Here is a 21,585-nt window from a genome sequence, read left to right as displayed (position 1 = left end):
ATCCAGGAAAGCCCACTCGATAGCTTGATGCCATTCTCCCTTCCCTGTTGGCTCTCGCTTCATTCCCTAATTCCCTGTGAAGTCTTTTCCTGGGGTATAATCTAAGCTCTTCTTTTGTGCTATAGTGTTCTATATCAATCAGTCTATGACATTGTGTGTTTAGCATTATGCTTTATAATCACAAATAGAAGCAAATAGTAAAATAACTAGAACTTGCTTTTAAAGTTATTTTTAAAGTAACTTTTATTTTAACTTTTGTCAGTTAACAAGCATCAATTTTCCTCATCTCCCAAATTGGGGGGTAGGGGGAATTTTTTTTTCAGCTGAAGATGTTATTAGAACATCTGTCATATTGGGCAGACTCTTAAGGGGTCTGAATGTTAGTGAGCTATTGCCTAGATTGTAAGAATCTGAGCTGGGAATTTTTTTTAAAAAGAAATATGCATAGGCAAAACACATTCTTATACTGGGCATATCCAAAAATGGATATCTCGTGCTGAACCCTGAGTCCATAATCCCTCTGACAGGAGTTGTGTACCATGCTCCATCCTTCTGGAATTGTTTTGTTGATTGAATTGATAAGAGTTTTTAAGTCTTTACTTCAACCAAAGCATAATACATTTTGCTCCAGCCCCTTATTTTACCTCTGTGTGAATTATGTTTAAAGTTTTGGGTCCTGCTTTCTTATCCATTTTGTTATCCTCTTTTGTTTTATGGTTGAATTCATCCCATTCACATTCACAGTAATGACACAGCAAATGTCTATTTTCCTCCATCCTACTCTACTGTACTTTTTCTTCTTTTTTTCCCTGTACCTTCTTTATAAAAAAGTGGGATGTTAGGGGGAAGGTGTATGCTTAGCTTCCATGCTGTGTTTGGTGCAATCTGATTCTACTTCCTTGCCCTAGTTCTGTTTTCCTCACCTAGAGCCCACTTACAGTTTCTTATCTTTTCTTTTAAATCCCATTTTTTTCAATCCACTGTCCTTTGTTAGGGTTTGTTTTGCTTGGACAGATGAGGATAATAATAGCATCTGATTAGTAGAGTTGTCACTAGGATTTAATGAGATAATATATGTAAAGCACTATATTACCTTAATTGGGCAGGTAAATGGCTTAGTAGATAGAGTGCTGGGCCTGGAATCAGGAAGAGCTGAGGTTCAAATGTGGCCTCACACTTACTAGCTGTGTGACCCTGGGCAAGTCATTTAACCCTGTTTGCCTCAGTTTCCTCATCTGTCAAATGAGCTGTAGAAGAAAATGGCAAACCACTCCAGTGTCTTTGCCAAGAAAACCCCAAATAGGTTTAGACAGAGTCTGAAATGATGGAACAACAATAACAATAACATCTTACCCAAGAAATGGGTTCTCTGAAAACTGGAACATACCAAACAGAAATTAATGACTCCATGAGATAGCAAAAAATATTACATCAAAATCAAAAGACTGAAAAAATATAAGAAAATATGTTATCTGATATTGAGACAAGTGACTTGGAAAACAGGTCAAAGAGATAATTCAAGATTCATTAGACTCCCTGAAAACCATGACATTATAAAGGTAGAATAAAGATTTGAAACCTGGTTGGATATTAAGGTAAAGAAAAAGAAAGAGTCAAGGATGATTTCAGGGCTACAAACCTCAGTGACTGCAAGGATAATAGTATACTAAACAGTAATAGGAAAGTTAGGAAGAGGGGAGGGTTCTGGGGGCCTAGGGATTTTGTGAAGAAGAGGAATTCTGTTTTGGACATGTTGAATTTGAGATGCATATAGGACATATCCATTTGAAGTCTAAAAAGTAGTTGGTGATGCAGGATTAGAGTTTAAGGGAGAGACTAGGGTTAGGTGGAAAAATCTAGAAGTTGTATGAATAGAGTTGATAGTTGAAACTATGGAACCTGATGAGATCACAAACAAAGAAGAGAAAAGAGCCCAGGAGAGAGTCCTGTGTGCATTTGTGAATACAGGATGATGAGCCATCAAAGGAGACTGAGAAGAAGGAGCTACAAAGGTTGGAGGAGAACCAGGAAAAGTCAGTGTTAAAGGAATCCAGAGAAGAAAGAGTATCCAAGGACAAGGTGGTTAACATCAAATGTTCCAGAGGGATCAAGAAAGATGAGGACTGAGAAAAGCCATTGAATTTAGTAATTGAGATCATTGGTAACCTTGGAGAGGGCATTTTTCATTTAAGTGGTGATTTCAGAAGCCAAATTGCAAGTGAGGCAGGCTAGACAATAGTTCTTTTGAAAAATATCTGAGGGTTTTGTTGGTTAAGATCTCATTATGAGCTCTTACTGTGTTGACTCATTGCTCTTGAAACCATGTAAGTCATGGTTTTCAATAAGATGTTCAGAAAAGTTCGTATAATATCAGGTAACATTAAGAGATATAATGTCCAGGGGCAGCTAGGTGGTGCAGTGGATAGAACACTGGCCCTGAAGTTAGGAGGACCTGAGTTCAAATGCGGCGCCAGACCAGACACTTGACACTTACTAGCTGTGTGACCCTGAGCAAGTCACTTAACCCCAATTGCCTAAAAAAAGAGACATAATGTCCATAAAAAAGGACGTGATTGTCCTACTGTATTTAACCTCATCTGAACCATATCTGGATGATTGTGTTCAGTTCTGAATCCTATATTTTAATAAGGGCAATCAAAAGTTGGAGGGTATGTCCAGGATGAATAGAAGACTGGAGTCTCCCATTTATAGGAATATATTAATTTAAAGAATTGCAAGGATCTAGACTGGAGTAGAGCCAGGGGAGTGAAGAACATGATAACTGTTTCAAGTATCAACTCTTTTTTGTTTCTTTTTTTTTTTTTGCTAGGCCATGGGATCAAGTAACTTGCCCAGGGTCACACAGCTAGTAAGTGGCAATTGTCTGAGGCTGGATTTGAACTCAGGTCCTCCTGACTCCAGGGCCAGTACTCTATCCACCTAGCTGCCCCTAAGAATCAACTTTTTAAGAGGGATTAGATTTATTCTACTTGATCCTTGAAGGCACAATTGAGAGCAATAGACAGACGACAGACGTCCTGGAGAGGTCAATTTCAGTCCAGTGTAGGGAAAACTTCCTAGTGATTAGATCCCTCCAAAAGCGGAATATGCTGCCTTGCTGAGGTAGTAGGTTCTCCTTCACTGGAAGTCTTCAGGTGAAGTCTGTGTAACTATAAGTCCATGATGTTGGCGTGATAATTACTCTTCAGGTGCAAAGATTCAGTAAACTCCCAGCTCTGAAGTTCTGTGAAAATGCTAGATCTGGGGTGGAGCCAAGATGGTAGAGTAAAACCTGGGACTTGCTTGAGCTTTCCCCCAAAGCCTTCCAAATACCTGTGAAAAATGATTCTAACCCAGAAAAAGACAATTAAACAAATTTCCAGCCCAAGACAACCAGGAAGGTCGACAGGAAAGGTCTGTTGCACCAGGCTGATAGAGGAGCGCAGTGCAGCACAAGCAGCGCAAGCACAGACGGGGCCCCAGCAAACCCTGAGCAGGCCTCCAGGGACTGAATCACTGGCAGCTGTGGTGGTTTCTCGACTTCTCAACCCACAAACGCCAGAGACAATTTAGAAGGTCAGTAGGAAAGGTCTGTCAGACCTGGGTGAGAGAGGAACGTAGTCCAGCGCTAGCACAGCCCCAGGGCAGCAACTGCTTCCCGTGCTGTCAGCCCACAGACAGTAAGAGGATTGAACAGCTGGTTAGAAGGACATTATAGGGCTCCCTTTTCTGGTACTAAGGCAGGAAACTGTTGCTTTGTCCATACCTGGATCTGGGTCACAGAGTTGGGTGGCAGTTTTGGGGCAAGGAAGAGCACTGGAAGAGCTTGTGACAGCAGTGCAGAGGGAACCCTCCTCACAGTTCCAGGGCAGAAAAGAGTGCTTGTGGCCAGGGGAGGAGAAACACCTCTCCTTAGATCATAACCCCTTGGAAGAACTGAAAACTTACAAGTCCGTAAAAGTATCTTGGAAAACAGCTGCACAGAACCCTTAAAGCTTGGAATAGTATGCCCTACACACTGGAAACAGAGCCCTATCTTAACAAACAGTTAAAAAGTCAAGTAATTGGCTGAGAAAATGAGGAAATAGCAGGAAGAAACTCAGACTATAGAAACTTACTTTGATGACAAGGAAGATTAAAACATACAATCAGAAGAAGACAACAAAGTCAAACTCTTACATTCAAAGCCTCCAAGAAAAATATGAATTGGTCTCAGGCCATGGAAGAGCTCAAAAAGGACTTTGAAAATCAAGTAAGAGAAGTAGAGGAAAAATTGGGAAGAGAAATGAGAGTGATACAAGAAAATCATGAAAAAATGAGTCGACAGCTTACTAAAGTAGACCCCAAAAAATACAAAAGAAAATAACACCTTGAAAAACAGACTAGAGGGGGCAGCTAGGTGGTGCAATGGATAAAGCACTGGCCCTGAAGTCAGGAGGACCTGAGTTCAAATCCAGTCTCAGATCAAACACTTGACACTTACTAGCTGTGTGACCCTGGGTAAGTCACTTAACCCCAATTGCCTTAAAAAAAATAGACTACACCAAATGGCAAAAGAGGTCTAAAAAAGCCGATGAGAAGAAGAATGCTTTAAAAAGCAGAATTAGCCAAATGGAAAAGGCGGTCCAAAAGCTCACTGAAGAAAATAATTCCTTAAAAATTAGAATGGAGCAAATAGCAGCTAATGACTCTATGAGAAATCAAGAAATTATAAAACAATACCAAAAGAATGAAAAAATAGAAGATAATGGGAAATACGCCACTGGAAAAAACAACTGACCTGGAAAATAGATCCAAGAGAGATAATTTAAAAATTTATAGACTAACTGAAAACATGATCAAAAAAAGAGCCTAGACATCATCTTTCAAGAAATTATTGAGGAAAACTGCCCTGATATTTTGGAATCAGAGGGTAAAATAGAAATTGAAAGAATCCACTGATCATCTCCTGAAAGAGATCTCAAAATGAAAACTGCCAGGAATATTATAGACAAATTACAGAGTTCCCAGATTAAGGAGAAAATATTGCAAGCATCCAGAAAGAAACAATTCAAGAATCTTGGAAACACAATCAGGATAGCACAAGATTTAGCAGCTTTTACATTAAGGGATCAGAGGGCTTGAAATATGATGTTCTGGAGGTCAAAAGAGCTAGAATTAAAACCGAGAATCACCTACCCAGCAAAACTGAGTGTAATCAATGAGGGGGGGAAAATTAATATTCAATGACATAGAGGAATTTAATGCATTTTTGAGAAGCCAGAGCTAAATAGAAAAATTGACTTTCAAGTATAAGACTTGAGAAGCATGAAAAGGTAAACAGGAAAGAGGAATCATAAGGGATTTATTAAAGTTGAACTGTTTACATTTCTACATGGAAAGATGATATTTGTAATTCATGAGACTTGTCCCATTATTAGGGTAGTTGGAGGGAACATATAGATAGATAGATAGATAGCAAGCATAGGGTGAGTTGAATATGAAGGGATGATGTCTAAAAAAAATAAAATTAAGGGATGAGAGAGGAATGTACTGGGAGAAGGAGAAAGGGAGAGGTAGAATGGGTAAATAATCTCACATAAAAAAGGCAAGAAAAAAGCTTTTACAGTGGAGGGGAAGAGGGGGAAGGTGAGGGAGAATGAGTGAACCGTACTCTCATCGTGTTTGGCTTAAAGAGAGAATAACATACATACTCAATTAGGTATGGAAATCTATTTTACCCTACAGGAAAGTAGGGGGGAAGGGATAAGAGGAGAGGGTGTAATACAAGGACAGATTCAGGCAGGGGGTATCAGAAACAAACACTTTTGAGGAGGGACAGGGTCCAAGTTGAGGATAGAATTAATGGAGCGTGGGATAGGATGGAGGGAAATATAATTAGTCTTTTACAACATGACTTATGGAAGTGTTTTGCATGACTATACATGTATAACATCGAATTGCTTGCCTTCTCAATGAGGGTGGGTGGGGAGGGAGGAAGGGAGAGAATTAGCACCTCAGACTTTTAAAAATGAATGTTAAAAATGGTTTTTCATGCAACTGGGAAATGAGATACACAGGCAGTGGGGTATAGAAGTCTGTCTTACCCTACAGAAAAAGAGAAGGGGAAGGGAATGGAGGGAGGGGGTGATAGAAGGCAGGGCAAATTGGGGGAAGGGGTAATCAGAATGCATTCGGGTAGGGGGAGAGGAGGCATGGGGAGAATATTTGGAACTCAAAATCATGTGGAAGTGAATGTTGAAAACTAAAAAAAAAATTTTTTTTTAAATAAAAAAAAAGAAAAGAATTACTAAGTCTAGCTTTCACTCTCCACCAGCTATCTCATGTACTACATGTAAAAATCCATTTTGGGTGGGAGAAAAAAATTGAACTTATAAGAAAGGAGGAAAATTAGAAGAATGACTGTAAGGTTCAAAAGCCAGACTAGACATGGACAAGAAACTGTTTGCCTCTGATCAGTTCAGGAGGTTTAGTTTGTGGCAGGTGTGAGATTTTTAGGAAATGTGTGTCTGATGGAAGAGAGACACCCTGGCTGGCTGTATATAGATTATGCTCTAGTAGATATATAGTTGCCTAAGGGTACACATAAGACAAATAAAGTCAAAGAGACTAAGATATTTCTGAAATGAGGGAGGCAATGGAGCTAGACAGGTAGGTTGTTCCAGGGCATCCTAGGAACAAATTCTGAATCACTGGGTGAAAATTTAACAAAGAGGGTTTTCAGGAAGACGGAGGAATGAAAAGCTACAAGAGTCCCTAACACATCAGCATTCCCCTCAAAAATAGCAAAAGAAATGATAAAAAGAAATCTTTGACCAGGCTGGATTGTCATTCTTCAAAGATTGCACTCTTCCATAATTTGCAGCTATATAACATTATTCAGACAGTACTACAGTGAAAAAAGTGAATATTATGCCTAGTCGCAGCTTGGGATCAATGAAAGCACCGTGCAGATTACCAAAAGCAATCCATCATGCTTTCTTCCTCTTACTCATTTCCAGATCCTGCTTTTTGTCGTGCGACTGTCTTTACACATTTGAATCAATTCTTCTATGAATTTTCCATTCAATTACATATTATATAGTCTAGATAATATTAATTCTTCATCTACTTGTTTTTTCCTGTGTGGGTAATTAGGCCAGTTCTTTTGGGGGATTATGAATCTCAGGTGATGACAGGGTTTAGGGGCAATTAGCATAATGCCCTCCACAAGAAGCATTGGAAGATGTCACCATCTATAAAGAATTCCTCCTTCATTTGTATTTGTTGTCTATCTTTTATGAGAGTAGTGAACAATTTTGGCAGTTATATGTCTGTTTCATGCCTCACTTGATATTGACGGTCAAGATTCTTGAACAAATTATATCTTTTGCATTTATCAAGGGATAGTATGTGATTTTAATATATGCATGGGAAACACTCTGTTGGACAAGAGTGTTTAGGGCTACATTTTACTTTATGAAAGCAAATGCTTTTAAAAAATAATCAAGAGTAAGAATAGTGTAATCTTGGCTTATTGGCACTGCTCACATTTTTGAGGATGCTGTAATTTGCAAAAGCTCAAAAGCTTCCTTCCTATTTTCATTAAACATATCATTGATGCATATTTAGATCATTTTCATAAGGAGTTTATAGAGTTCAGATAGTAGGCATATGGGTCTGTAGGTCTCTCAATCCCATTTATTTATTCATTTATTTTTTTTTTTTTAGCAGAGAGGGGGTGTTTCTGAGTGTTATGATACTTTTCATGCTTTACCTTCCAAGGAAGCTTTCTTCAATTGAAATATAGTATATGGAAATGTTTTATGTGTGATTAGTTGAACTTGATGAGGTTAAATGATGAAAACTTTGTTCTGCCTTCTAAGACTTTCCCAGTGGAAAGCATGAACATCCTCTTTAATATCATGTTGAAATAATTGAGGACATTCCCTTGAGAGAGTATGGGAAATACCCTTAGCTTGGGTACTTATTGATATCTCATTAAGGATGATTTGAATCCACGTGTACAAAAATATTTATAGTAGCTCTTTTTGTGGTGGCAAAGAATTGGAAATTGAGGAGACCCATCAACTAGGGAATGGCTGAAGGAGTTGTGGTATATGAATGTAAATGGAATACTATTGTGCTGTAAGAAATGATGAGTAGGCAAACTTCAGAAAAACCTGGAAAGACTTATGTGAACTGATGCTGAGTGCAATGAGCAGAATGGGGAGAACGTTGTGCACAATAACAGCACATTGTGTGATGACTGACTTTGATAGGCTTGGCTCTTCTCAGCAATGCAAGGATCTAAGACAACTCCTAAAGACTCACAATGGAGAATGCTATCCACATCCAGAGAAAAAAGTGTGGAGTCTGAATGCAGATGGAAGTGTAGTATTTGCTCTCCTTTTCCTTTGTAGTTTTGTTTTATTACTTCATTCTCATGGTTCCTCCCACTAGTTCTAATTGTTCTTTACATCATGACTAATGGGAAAATATGCTTAATATGAATGTATAAATAGAGCCTATATCAGATTGCACTCTGTCTTGTGAAGGGGAGAGGAGAAGAAAGGGGAAGAAAATCTTAAACTCAAAATCTTATGGAAATGAGTGTTGAAAACTAAAAATAAATAATTTTTAAAAGTATGATTTGATTGAGGCTATTGACCTCAACACTTGGTCTTAAGCCTATAAAAGTGAGCAGACAGAATGAATGAAAAAGCATTTAAATACTATGTGTCCAAATCCAGATCTTATGGAAATCAGAAGTCCACAGGGAGCTGAGCATAGTTACTGACCAGAGGATGTTCTTGGGCCTCTAGCAGGGAAGGTCTGCTTACTCATATAGTCTTCCCTAGAGAACACCTTCTGCTTCAAAGATGATACTTGTGAAGAGGAAGAGGCAGGACAGTAAAGGAGTTCTCAAAGAGGGAACTACATGTTCTAAAGACAGTAAAAGCCAGGGGGTATTGGTGGTGTGGTACACATTCCTGGAAGAAGCCTTCTGGAAATTGGAGGGTAGGTTTGCTGGACAACTCTGTGTTGCCTCCTTTGGACAGGTAAGGTGTAGTAATTTCTTTGGGGAAGGTTATTCTCCTGTGTATACCTTTTATACATACTTGACCTCATTCAGATGTTTTTCCTGTCTTTGTTTCTTTTATTTCCATTTCTTTTTCCTCTGTTAACATATTGGAGACTGACATGTTAGTCCAATTTGTAGTATTTTCACTCTTGAGGAAATAAATTTTGGGGTATAGAAATCCTGACCAGTCTTTGTTGTTGTTTAATGGTGGTGGTAGAGGGTTTAGTTTAGTTTTGTTTAGTTTTTTTTGTGTGTGTGTGTGTGTGTGTGTGTGTGTGTGTGTATCTCTCCTTCCAGTTTTGTCTTTAAATGTCTTTGGAATGGTTTGACTTAATTGGGTCTCACACCAAACTTTCCACAAAATACTTTTTCCCCTCACTGCTTCTTACTTTTGAAAAATAAGATTTTCAAAATGAGTTTATATCAATAATAATAATAGCTCACTTTAGTATAACATTTTAAAGTTTACAGAGCCCTTTATATACATTATCTTATTTGATCTATACACTAGCACTGTGAGATAGGTCCTGTTTTTATTCTCATTTTGCAAATGAAGAAGCTGTGCAAAGGTATGCTGGTAAATTTTTAGCAACCAGGACACACTTTTAAGTTTAATATGCGTTATTAGCACTTTCACCATCACTCACTATCTTAATTCTAGACACCAATAAAACAATAAATTAAGCCCTGATTTTTGTAGCATGTGTTGATTTCTGAGGTGTATATTCAAACCTAAAATGTAACAAATAGAGAATGTTTGAGCTTGCTCCAGAACACCTCTGAAACTAACGTTCAGAAAGATCAAATGATCCCCTACATATACACACACAGAGTATATGTCTGATGTGGAATTCCAGTCCAGGCCTTCCTAATCTACAAGTCCCCTGTATCAAACTTCTTCCCAATTTTATTCTAAACTGAGATTGCCCTTTGGTGCCATGTCTGTCTTTTTGAAAGGGCATCAAGAATTTTTTTGGCGTCACCATTTTTTTCTCCCTTTGATCTCATTGTTGTGGCATTTGCTTTTTATTAATTAAATTTAGGAAGGAAATCATTATAGTTTTTAAAAATCTAGCAATAAACCTCAAACTTCATTTTGGTTTATAGTTTATATACTGCTGCTCCTCCTCCTTTATAGGAATTCCTAACAAGAAACAAGATTTCTTTCATTTTCCCTGTCTTTTATTATGGGTCGGCATTAAACAGCAAAGTATTATGTAAAAGAGTTTAAATTGACAATGGATGATCTACAAATTGGATAATTAGAGAGTATATTTTCTTTCTAAAATATAGAGAAAAGGTTTTGGCTTCCATATGTGGTTTTTTAATTGGCTAATCAAATTCTTTAGCTATATAGATATATATGTTACTTTTATACTTTGAATTTTATTAATTTCTCACTTTTTTCCTATAGGGTTGCTTTGTGTTTAAACCAGATTTTAAGAGGAAGAAGGTCTCTTTTCCAATAGGTAAGTTAATACTTTGTTTTTTTGATCTAAGGAACCTGTCAATCTTTTCAGCCCCAATGCTAGGTCAGTTTAGTAATTCCCACGTCAAGGTTGGTTTATTTACCCATGCATACATTACCAATTTTGTTCCCTTGGTGACTGTCAGATAGAGAAGATAAATTCTTGGGGCTTTGACTTAAAGAAGAATCTAAATAGACCTTCAAAAATCAAGACATGTAGTAAATGTCCTGTAATGGATGTTTTCAGTTTTTAAAAAGATACTGACTGCTTACTTTTTCTATGTGTCAGCAGAGAACTATTTATTTTGAGATAGATTTACTTTACTCATGCAAACCAAATTTCAATCAATCAAAAAAGTATCAAGTATTATTATCTGATAGTGCTGCTAGTTGCCATGGAATAGAAACGATAATTTTGCAGTGAAGCATGTGTACCTTTTACCTCATTTAGGATGAATGAATGAATAAGCATTTATTAAGTGTTCACTATGTGCCAACTCCTGTGCTAGGGATATAAATACAAAAGTAAAGATAGTCTCAGCTACATAGTTAGGAACTTAAAAGACCCACTTAGTCAAGAAATTATTGAAATGAGACAAAAGTAATAATTTGAATGTGGAATAGGACTTTTCTCAAGGATCAAAGAGATCAACTCTTGACCTGTTCCTTATAATCTAAGTCAGGCTGATGTATAACCAGATGCTTGAGAAGAAAATAATGATCACTGTAGGGGAAAAAAAAAGTAGAAGACATGACTCTAAACCAGGGGTGGGGAGCCTATAGCCTCGAGGCCACAGGTTCCTCATCCCTGCTCTAAATACTACTAGAACTTCTCAGTAACAGAAGAAAAAAAGTGACTTAGGACTTTTTGGGCTTTATTAATTGGTCTCAAATTAGAGTACCCTGTCTCAGTTTTTAATTATTTTTTTTCCTTGAAAGATTGGAAAGTCATAGAGATAAGCTTGAGATAGTAAACAGTGAATACACATTAGAAATAATTCATTTTTTCAGGGACTGGTAAATAATAAAAATAAAATCCTTTAATGTTAGAAATTGTTTTTAGAAATAGAAACTTTTAATTTACACTTGTATTCTATTTTGTTTTTCTACTTTCAAGAAAGTAAATGATATGGGACAGGTAGGTAGGTGGTGCAGTGAGTGGATAGAGCTCCCTCCTTGGAGTCAGGAGGACCTGAGTTCAAATGTGGCCTCAGACACTTGGCACTTACTAGCTGTGTTTCCTGGGCAAATCACTTAACCCCAATTGCTTCACCAAAAAAAGAAAAAAAGTAAACAATATATGGTGACAGAATTTCTTTTTTTTATTAGCTGTATAAAGTATATTATATAAAATCATTTTATAGGATTTTAGCTAAAATTCAATAATCAGTGTTATTGATTTGTTTATGTAACAATAAATCTGCCAAATAACCCACATTTACATAGTGTTTCATGATGTACAAAGCAGTTTGTATAGCATACAATGAATTTTATTTTTGTCCAGACCCATGATTTCATGAAGAACTTTCTGTGCTAAAATTCCTTCTACTGATACAGATGAGCAATTTATACTTAACTTTTTTTTTTTAAATAAATTTTGCAGTATCGGGACTGCCAGATAAAAGTAGTAGCAGTACAGTTGTCCCTGGATCCAATCTCTAGGGGTGGGGCCAGAAGCAGGAGCCACTGTGACAAGTTTCTTAGCAGGGGTCAGAAACCACCAGGAGCTTGGTTGTTTCAGGGAGAGCCAATGCTTAATTATCACCAGATGGGAAGTAGGCCAGAGCCAGAGAAGGAGATATGTTCCAGGTTCAGAAATACAGGTCAGCAATGACAAAAGTGGGAATTCAGAGAAGCAGCAGGCAAGGTTAGATGTGAGAACCACGTATGAAGAAGGATCATTGAGCTCATCCAAAAATTCTTTTAAGTGTGTGGTTTTGTCACCTTAAATATTTTGCCAGTACTTTATTAGTTCACTGTTTCCCACTACTGTTAGGGTTTTCTGCATTGGAAATAGCTGCATTCTTATTTAATAATTGTGGGCCCCATCCTTTTGTAAATGTTACAGTTTAAAAAAACAACAAATATACAAAACAGAAGTTCTTTAGGACTGCATATTTATGTGGAATTAGATAATGTACCTTGGTCCATGTTTATCTGTTACCATGAACTGTACATTGAATAGGACTTGACATCAAAAGTTTTAGCTTCTCTATTTCTTCCTTCAGTGGTCTTGGACAAGGAGTTTAACTACTGTGTCTAAGTTTCTTCATTTTCCCTACCTATCTCATAGGGCTGTTGCAAGGTAAAATAATGTGTGTGTACTTTGAAGTCTATAGAACACTATGCAAAGCCAAAGTGATATTGTTTATTCTCTTAATTTATTTCAATGAACAAAAATCTATTTCCTCCCCCTCCTATCTCCAAAATCCCCAGCAAAAGAAGGGGAAGAAAAACATAGCAAATGTGCAGAGTCAAGCAAAATAAATTCCTGCCTTGGCTGTATGAAAAAAATTTATGTCTCATTTTGGATTGAATCTATCACTACTCTTTTAAGAGGTGGGTAGTATGTTTCACCATTGGTCCTCTAGAATCATGGTTGGTCAGGTTGCCTACTTCTTTCGAAGTCACTTGTCTTTATAGTGTTGTTATCATATAAATTGTTCCTCTGATTCTGCTCATTTCACTTTGAAACCTTTCTCTTTTTGTTTCATTATTTCTTTTGTCCCAGTAATATTCCACTGCATTCATATGCCATAATTTGTTTTGCTGTTCCAAAGATATTTATGTCATATTTATCCCAGGTTTGATGTATCTCTTTTCATGGCATTCCTGGTAAATGAAATTAGAAACACTGAAGATGGCATTTTGGGGCTATCATTTGGCAAGCTAGCTTGTTTTAAGCTAATAAACAGAACTGAAGCATTGAAAAGTGAATTTAGAAATCTGAACTCATTTCATACGCCATGTAGCGATTTACCATTTAAAAATTGGTCTTATTTGACAGCTTAGAAAAGTATCAAGCAACATTGATCCTTTGTGATTCTTAAGATCAGAGACATTGAGAATTAAAAGGCATTTATTTTATGGACTGAGACCAAAAGATCTCTTTTGTTCAAGAGTACACAGCTAGTTAACTTTCACCATATATTGATTTTTAGAGAATGGAAAAGATTAGAGGTCATCAGTTTATTGCTACACCCAGTCATTGGGTTTGATGTCAAACCTGTGCCCAGCTGGCCACTCTGTAACTTAATTGCCAAAGCCACCTAAGCTTCCTAACAAGTAGAACTGCTCCAGAATGGAATGGCCGGCCATAGTAGATGGCAGGGCTATTGTTGAAGGGATTTTGGTTCAAGTATGGGTTAGACTAGATGATTAGTGAGGGTTTCTCTGGTTCTGAGATATTGTGATTTATGATTTTCCAAGAACATTTTTTTTGCCCACTTCTTAATATTTTGGGGGAAGTGTTTATCTTCACGTATGAATATTCCTGAGATGTGTTAAGATTTGACCTTATTTTATACCTTTCTCCTGTGTGATGTTAACCACTTTCTTTGACAAGTCTTATGACTTACATTTTAGCTTGCACTTCTGCAAGTTAGGGTGATTTTTAGTTTTAAACCAAGAGAAGTTTTTTTTTTAAGGCGTTGCATAGTGTTTTTTCATAGTTAATATGAAAAAAAATTAAAAATTACAGGTTCTTATTTCTTTTCTGTGTTCTCAGCTGACTATTTCAATGAAGGTAAAAGTCTTTCTGAAGATAGCAAACTACGCTTTGACACTTGTCAGTTGTTATGGCAACAGATGAAATCTGAAGCTGAGGTAGGTAATATTATAATGACTCAGAGTTAGCTTAATATTTTAGATCACGTTTAGTCCTTTCCTTCCCTTCCTTGATGAAATATTTGAAATAGGACAGAATCATCAAGTATAATTTGTATATCTTTCATGAGAAAATCTCACGCATCAACTACCAACAATAACAACTTTCAAACTTTTAGATTGTGTTCATACTGAATACCTTTTATGACTAGCTCTTTATATGTAATTTTACTTTTATTGTACCCCATGTACAATCTTATTGCTAGGCTTTGAAGCATGGCTGTTATTTATACATCCTATGCCTACTCCCCAGGATTGTATCAACAGTCTGATCAAGGCTTTTGAGGAGATTTATACTAGAAGTGATCTATCTTCCATCTGCATAATTCCCAAAAGAAAATAATACGGGAAATAATGAGTTGGCAACTATGGTATACATTATTGAAGGAATTTGGTAAATATCACCTTCCCCAAATTATCTTAAAACATTTCTTGTGGATTTCTCCTTTGCTCTTACTACAAGTCCTATTTTACATTATATTTGTTTGTAGAAATGTCATATCTCACTATTAGATTATAATTTTTTGAGGGCAGAGATGCCATTGTTTTTCATATCTTTATTTTCAGTACCAATCAAGCATAGTGCTTCTCAGGTGAATAAATCATTTAACTTTAATCTACTTTACATTCATACAGCAACTGTGTTTTAAATGTTTCTTTAATTGTTGAATTAAATTGAGATAGAATTAAAAGGTAAGGAGAAGGTTATGACATTCTATGAAAAGTTCTCCACAGAAAATGGATACTCACTCCCTGGAACTGACTAAGACAGTGGCTCCTTAAAAATAAAAAAAGATGGGGGTACTTTTGGGAGCCAAGATGGCAGAGTAAGCAGTAAATTGCTGTAACTCTCCCATGTTCACTTCCAAACAACTATAAGATAGCACCCCAAAACAAAGCCTGGAACAACAGAACCAGCAAAAAGAGGGGTGAAATAATCTTTAAGTCCAAGATGCTTGGAAAATTGGCAAAAAGTCCGTCTCACTCAGGTAAAGGGGGAGTACATTCCAGGACAGGAAGCATCCCAAGCAAGCCAGCAGAAAGCCCTACCTCAGCAAATCAGCAGGAGATCCTGAGCCCCAGTGTGGTAGAGTAGGCGAGCACCAACATCAGGGACCCCCCCCTCCCCCCCAGCATATCTTAGCATAGTCAGGGGAACCAGCAGACTCCAGCTCAGAGAACCACCTTGTGCTTCAGTATAGCCCTGAGCAAACAGGCATCCTTCAGCAGCCAGACCTTCACAGGCTTCAGTTTAGGCCCATGGAAATGCAGAAACACCTCACTGGGCCTCAGCATATGCCAGACACTACCACTAGGACCCCAGCTCAGCACCAGGTAAGCTGACTTCTAAGGCCTCCAGCAGCACCAGCTACCTCCCACTCCAAACCCTCAGTACAGCACCAGACACCAGGGTCCCCTGGGGGGGGCCTCAGGACAACATCAGCACAGTACCAGGTAAACAGCCAGGGCCTACAGCCACTGGCACAAGAAGCCTGAGACAGTGCGCCTTCTACCCTGGGTGCCAAGCTCATATTTAAAAGAAAGGAAAACACACTCCCGCTCCCCCCCCCAAAAAAAAAAGATGAACAAAAACCAAAAAAGAATCTGACCATAGAAAGTTATTATGGTGACAGGGAAGGCCAATACAAAAACTCACAAGAGAACAGCAATGTCAAAACACCTATGGGTAAAACCCCAAAGAAAAATGGGAAGTGGTCTCAAACCCAGAAAGAACTCATGGAAAGAGCTTGAAAAGGAGCTTAAAAATCGTATGAGAAATAGAAGAGAAAATGGGAAAAGAAATGAGAGTGATGCAAGAGAATTATAAAAAAAAGAGTCAACAGTTTAGAAAATTGCTTAAAAAGTAGGATTGGCCAAATGGAAAAGGAGATACAATATCCACTGAAGAAAAAAAAAAAAACAACTCGTTAAAGAATACAGTTGGCCAAATGGAAAAATTAATTGAGGAAAACAACACCTTAAAAGTGAGAATTGGGAAGTGAAAGCTAATGACTCTTTGAGACATCAAGAATCAGTCAAATAAATTCAAAAGAATGAAAAAAAATGGAAGAAAATGTAAAATACCTCATGGGAAAACAACTGACTTGGAAAATAGATCCAGGAAAGACAATATCAGAATCATTGGATGACCTGAAAGCCATAATCAAAAGGAGGACCTATACAGCATCTTTCAAGAAATTATCAAGGAAACTCTCCTGATGTCCTGGAACCAGAGGGGAGAATAGGCATTGAAAGAATCCACTGATCACCTCAGGAAAGATATTCCAAAATAAAAACTTCAAGGAACATTACAGCCAAATTTCAGAACTATCAGGGCAAGGAAAAAATACGATGAGTAGCCAGAAAGAAACAATTCAGATAGTGGGGAATTACAATCAGGATTACACAAGATTTGTCAGCTGCAGCATTAAAGGATCGGAGGACATGATATTCTAGAAGGCAAAGGAGCTAGGAATACAACCAAGAATTACTTACCCAGCAAAATTAAGCATAATACATCATAAAAAAAGATCATTCAACGAAATAGAAGGATTTCAAACTTTCATAAGGAGAAGACCAGAACTGAACCAAAAATTTGACCTCCAGTATCATGACTCAAGAGAAGCATAAATAAGTACAAAGGGAAAAGAAAGCATAAGGGATTGAATAGAGCTAAACTATTTACATCCCTACATGGGAAGATGATACTTGTAATTCTTAAAAATTGTATCACTAATAGTACAGCTAGAAGGAATATACATAGACAAAGGGTACAAGTAGAAGGTGAATTTGAGGGAATGACATAAAAAAAAAGTAAGGGATGAGAAAGAGGAGTATACTGTGTGCAGAAGGAAGGGAGAGGTAGAATGGGGTAAATTATTTCACGTGAAGAGGCGTGAAAGACCTAGTACTGTGGAGGGGAAGACTGGAGGGTGAGTGATAAGCCTCACTCGAACCTTACTCTCATCAGTTTTAGCTCAAAGAGAGAATTATATACACAATCAGTTAAATATAGAAATCTGTCTTACCAGACAGGGAAGTAAATGGGGAGGAGATCAAGTAAAAGGGATGGAGGGGTGGGGACTGACAGAAGAGAGGGCAGACCATGGGAGGTGGTAGACCAAAGCTAAACACTGGTGAGGAGGGAAGCGGTGAAAGGAGAGAAAGGACACACAGGAAGAAATATAGGATGGAGGAAGATACATAGGTAGTAATCATAACTGTGAATGTGAATGGGATGAACTCTTCCATAAAGTGGAAGAACACAGCAGAGTGGATCAAAAACCAGAATCCTATAATATATTCCTATGTTGTTTACAAGAAACACACTTGAAGCAGAGAGACACACAGAGTAAAGATAAGGAGTTGGAGCAAAATCTGTCGTTCTTCAGCTGAAGTAAAAAAAAAAAAGAAAGTAGGGGTAGCAATCCTGACCTCAGACAAAGTAAAAGCAAAAATAGACCTAACTAAGAGATAAGGAAGGAAACTACATCTTGCTAAAAGGTACCATAGACAATGAAGCAATATCAGTACTAAACATATATGTACCAAGTGGTATAGCATCCAGATTCTTAAAGGAGAAGTTAAGTGAGTTATAGGAGGAAATAGGAAATAGACAGCAAAACTGTACTAGTGGGGAATCTGAACTATCCCCTCTCAGAACTTGATAAATCCAACCAAAAAATAAATAAGAAAGAAACTAAAGAAGTAATTAGAGTATTAAAAAAAATTAGATATGACAGACTTTTGGCATGATTTAGACATAAAGGATGATACCATAAGCAAATTAGAAGAGCAAGGAATAGTCTACCTGTCAGATCTATGGGAAGGGGAAGAACTCATGATCAAACAAGAGATGAAGAACATTGCAAAATGTAAAATAGATAATTTTGATTATATTAAGTTAAAAAGCTTTTGTACAAGCAAAACTAGTGCAATCAAGATTAGAAGGAAAGCAGAAAGATGGGAAACAATCTTTATAGCAAGTGTCTGTGAGAAAGGCCTCATTTCTCAAATATATAGAGAACTAAGTAAATTTATAATAAGTCATTCCTCAGTTGATAAATGGTCAAGGGATATGAACAGGCAGTTTTCAGATGAAGAAATCAGAGCTGTCCAAAGGCATATGAAGAAGTGTTCTAAATCACTTTTGATTGAAGAAATGCAAATTAAAACAACTCTGAGGTACCCCCTCACACCTGTCAGGTTGGCTAATATGACAGAAAAGGAAAATTATAAATGCTGGAGAAGATGTGGGAAAATTGGGACACTAATACATTGTTGGTAGAGTTGTGAAGTGATCCAGCCAGTCTGGAAAGCAATTTAGAACTGTACCCAAAGGGCAACCAAACTGTGCATACCCTTTGAACTAGCTAAATACCACTACTAGGTCTGTATCCTAAAGAAATCATAAAAAAGGGAAAAAGACCACGTACAAGAATGTTTATAACATCCCTTTTTGTGGTGGCAAAATATTGGAAATTGAGGGGATGCCCATCTATTGGGGAATGGCTGAACAAGCTGTGGTATATGAATGTAATAGAACACTATTGTGCAATAAGAAATGATGAATAGGTAGATTTCAGAAAATCCTGGAAAAACTTGTACAAATTGATGCAAAGTGAAATGAGCAGAACCAGGAAAACATTGTACACAACATGAACAACATTGTGTGGTGATCAACTATGAATGACTCAGCTCTTCTCAGTAACACAATGATCCAAGACCAAGTACAAAGGACTGATGAAGGAAAATGCTATCCATATCCAGATAAAGAACTAGTGGACTGAATGTAGATTGAGGCATTTTTTTTTTACTTTATTACTCTTTCTTGGGTTTTTTTTTTCCCTTTTGATCTGGTTCTTCTTTCACAACTGTAACTAACATGGCATTATTTTTGCTTGATAGCACATGTATACACTATAGCAAACAAACTGCCTACCATTTTCAGAAGAGAAAGGGAGAGGAAGAGTAATTTAGAACTTAAAATCTTGTGAAAATGAATGCTAAAATTTTCTTGACATGTAACTGAGGAGAAAAATAAAATACTGTTTAAAGAAAAAAAAAAGTTGAGTGCCATACATATTTTACCCCTTCCTGTGAAGGCTGAACACTGTTCAGATTGGGTGCCCTTAAGCAATGTCATATATATTCTTACAGGTTTATGTAGTATAGACACAATCAACTATGAAGTAGCACCATGAAATAGTTCTACAAGTCAGCAGACTTGTATTATTATCCTGACCCTGCCAATAAGGAGCTGTGTGATTTGAGACAATACAAACCACATGATAGAGTTTCTGCTTATTATTGGTATTATTGTTGTTATCATTACAGTCATTACTTGTTGATAAAAGTATAATAATGAACATTACTGTTTGGCAGTAAAGTTGTGTTAAGAGATGCTTAATGTGTGTTGACTTGCATTGGTAACTAACACCCAGTGGTACAGTCAAAATGCACTGAATTTGTAATCACAGGACTTGAGCTCAAATTCTGGCCTTATTATTTATTGTCTATAAACTTTAATTAAGGAACTTCATACCTCTGAGTTTTAGTTTCTTCATGTGTAAAATAAATGAAGGGTTGGACTAGATGATCTCTTAACACCCAGTTTAGCTCTAAATCTGTGATCCTAATGGAATGAAAAAAATTTAATAACAAATAGTACCATTTGAAACCCAAACAATCGAAGTGCCATAAAATCTCAATTAACTGTAGTAAGTCTTTAAGCTCTAATTAAAATTGTTGGAAGAGAATAGGAGATAGAACAGTGAATATTGCATTTTTAGTTAATTTGATAGTTTTATCCTATTTTTCATATATGGGTCAATGGAAGTTGAAGAAGATTAATTTTTACTTACTACAGGGAGGGCTCAGGTCTCAGAAAAGGCCTTTTATACCAAAACACTTAATTCTTTTCCTTTCTGCTTTCCACCAATGAAAGATAAAATGTTGCCAGGTACCAGTCTTAAGAGAATGGAAGATTGCTGAATTCAGGCTAGCAATTTGCATTGTTGTCAGAGGTGATGTTTGTTGGCTGTCTCCAGAATAGAAGGAAAAAATGCCACAGGCTAAAACTGGGCAGGATTCCCAGTCATCTAGCATCATATCTTCACAGCATGATTTTTGTTATTTAACTTGAGAGCTTGTAAATTCTTGGAGCCCTTAACAGACGTATTCTTAAATAGTATTATAATATTCAGAAGACATAAATTATTTTAGATTATATATGTTTTTTAGATTATGCATTCCACAAATCTCCTATTACTAGTAAGTTTTTTATTAAGCACATGAAAACTTAGGTTTAAAATATTTTTCTGTATATCCTATTTTCTGAGATGCTTAGTAGGAACCTTTAAAATGAATGAGGTCCTGGATTATTAACTGTATTAGAGAATGATTGAAACCAATATTTTTCTGTCTGCCTTCTGACAGTTCCCATCTTGTGTTTTGATGATATGGAGCTATCCTGCTTACTTGGCCAAGTTCACATAGAGAAACTTTTCATCTTCCTGGAGGGAGAAAGATAATCCAAAGAAAATTGCATACTAATTTCTCATCAAAATACACTATCTAGTTACTTTTTCGTTTCCCTTTTGGTTCATATTAGTGGACTGGCAAACCAAGAAAACCAGTTCAAAAGTGAACATTAACCTTTAACCAAAGGAATTCCTTGGGGCTTTCTTTCCCTGTTTTGTTGAACCAGGTTCTGACAAATAATAAGTATTTGGATAGCCTATTAATCCTTGTGGGTTAAAGATATTTTTATAACTACAGAAATGAATTCTACGAGTCAATTCTCAGTCTTAGAGTAAATCACATTTAATTTCTCATAATTGGAAATAGAAAATGGAAAACTAAGTATGATAGAGGTCAAATCATTATACAAAAAAGCAACACGATAAAAAATTCTTTTTTTTTTCAACTTTGCCCTAAAATCATAGTTTTGTTTTTTTTTTAACTCATCTAAGGTCAAAACAAGAATGGTAATTTTTAAAAATGAGAACCCTTATTTTTTTCTTGCCATATTGTTTAAGGCATAATCTAATGGGAACTATTAAGAAAGGAGGACAATCTGCCAGAAAGTAACCACCAAGTTACTTTCTTTCTTCCACTTCATCTTTGAGATCTGCATTTAATTTTTGGAGGGTAGGGATGTGGGTTT

General features: G+C 36.8%; 1 protein-coding gene across 4 annotated transcripts in view; it reads left to right on the top strand.

Annotated features, from left to right (window-relative positions):
* Positions 1-21,585, top strand: part of ORC3 (origin recognition complex subunit 3) — a 119,115-nt gene that overhangs the window by 1,620 nt on the left and 95,910 nt on the right. For all 4 annotated transcript variants that reach the window (XM_078155246.1, XM_078155245.1, XM_020976306.2 and 1 more), the window contains exons 2-3: positions 10,479-10,533; positions 14,260-14,357. In XM_078155246.1, coding sequence (XP_078011372.1) covers positions 10,479-10,533; positions 14,260-14,357 — 153 coding nt within the window. The remainder of the gene's footprint in view (positions 1-10,478; positions 10,534-14,259; positions 14,358-21,585) is intronic.

Source organism: Phascolarctos cinereus, unplaced genomic scaffold (assembly GCF_003287225.1).
Source record: "Phascolarctos cinereus isolate Bilbo 61053 unplaced genomic scaffold, phaCin_HiC Scaffold_5;HRSCAF=322, whole genome shotgun sequence".
NCBI classification, from domain to species: Eukaryota; Metazoa; Chordata; class Mammalia; order Diprotodontia; family Phascolarctidae; genus Phascolarctos; species Phascolarctos cinereus.
The sequence above is the reverse complement of the archived record's forward strand: the minus strand, read 5'-3'. Positions and strand labels throughout refer to the sequence as shown.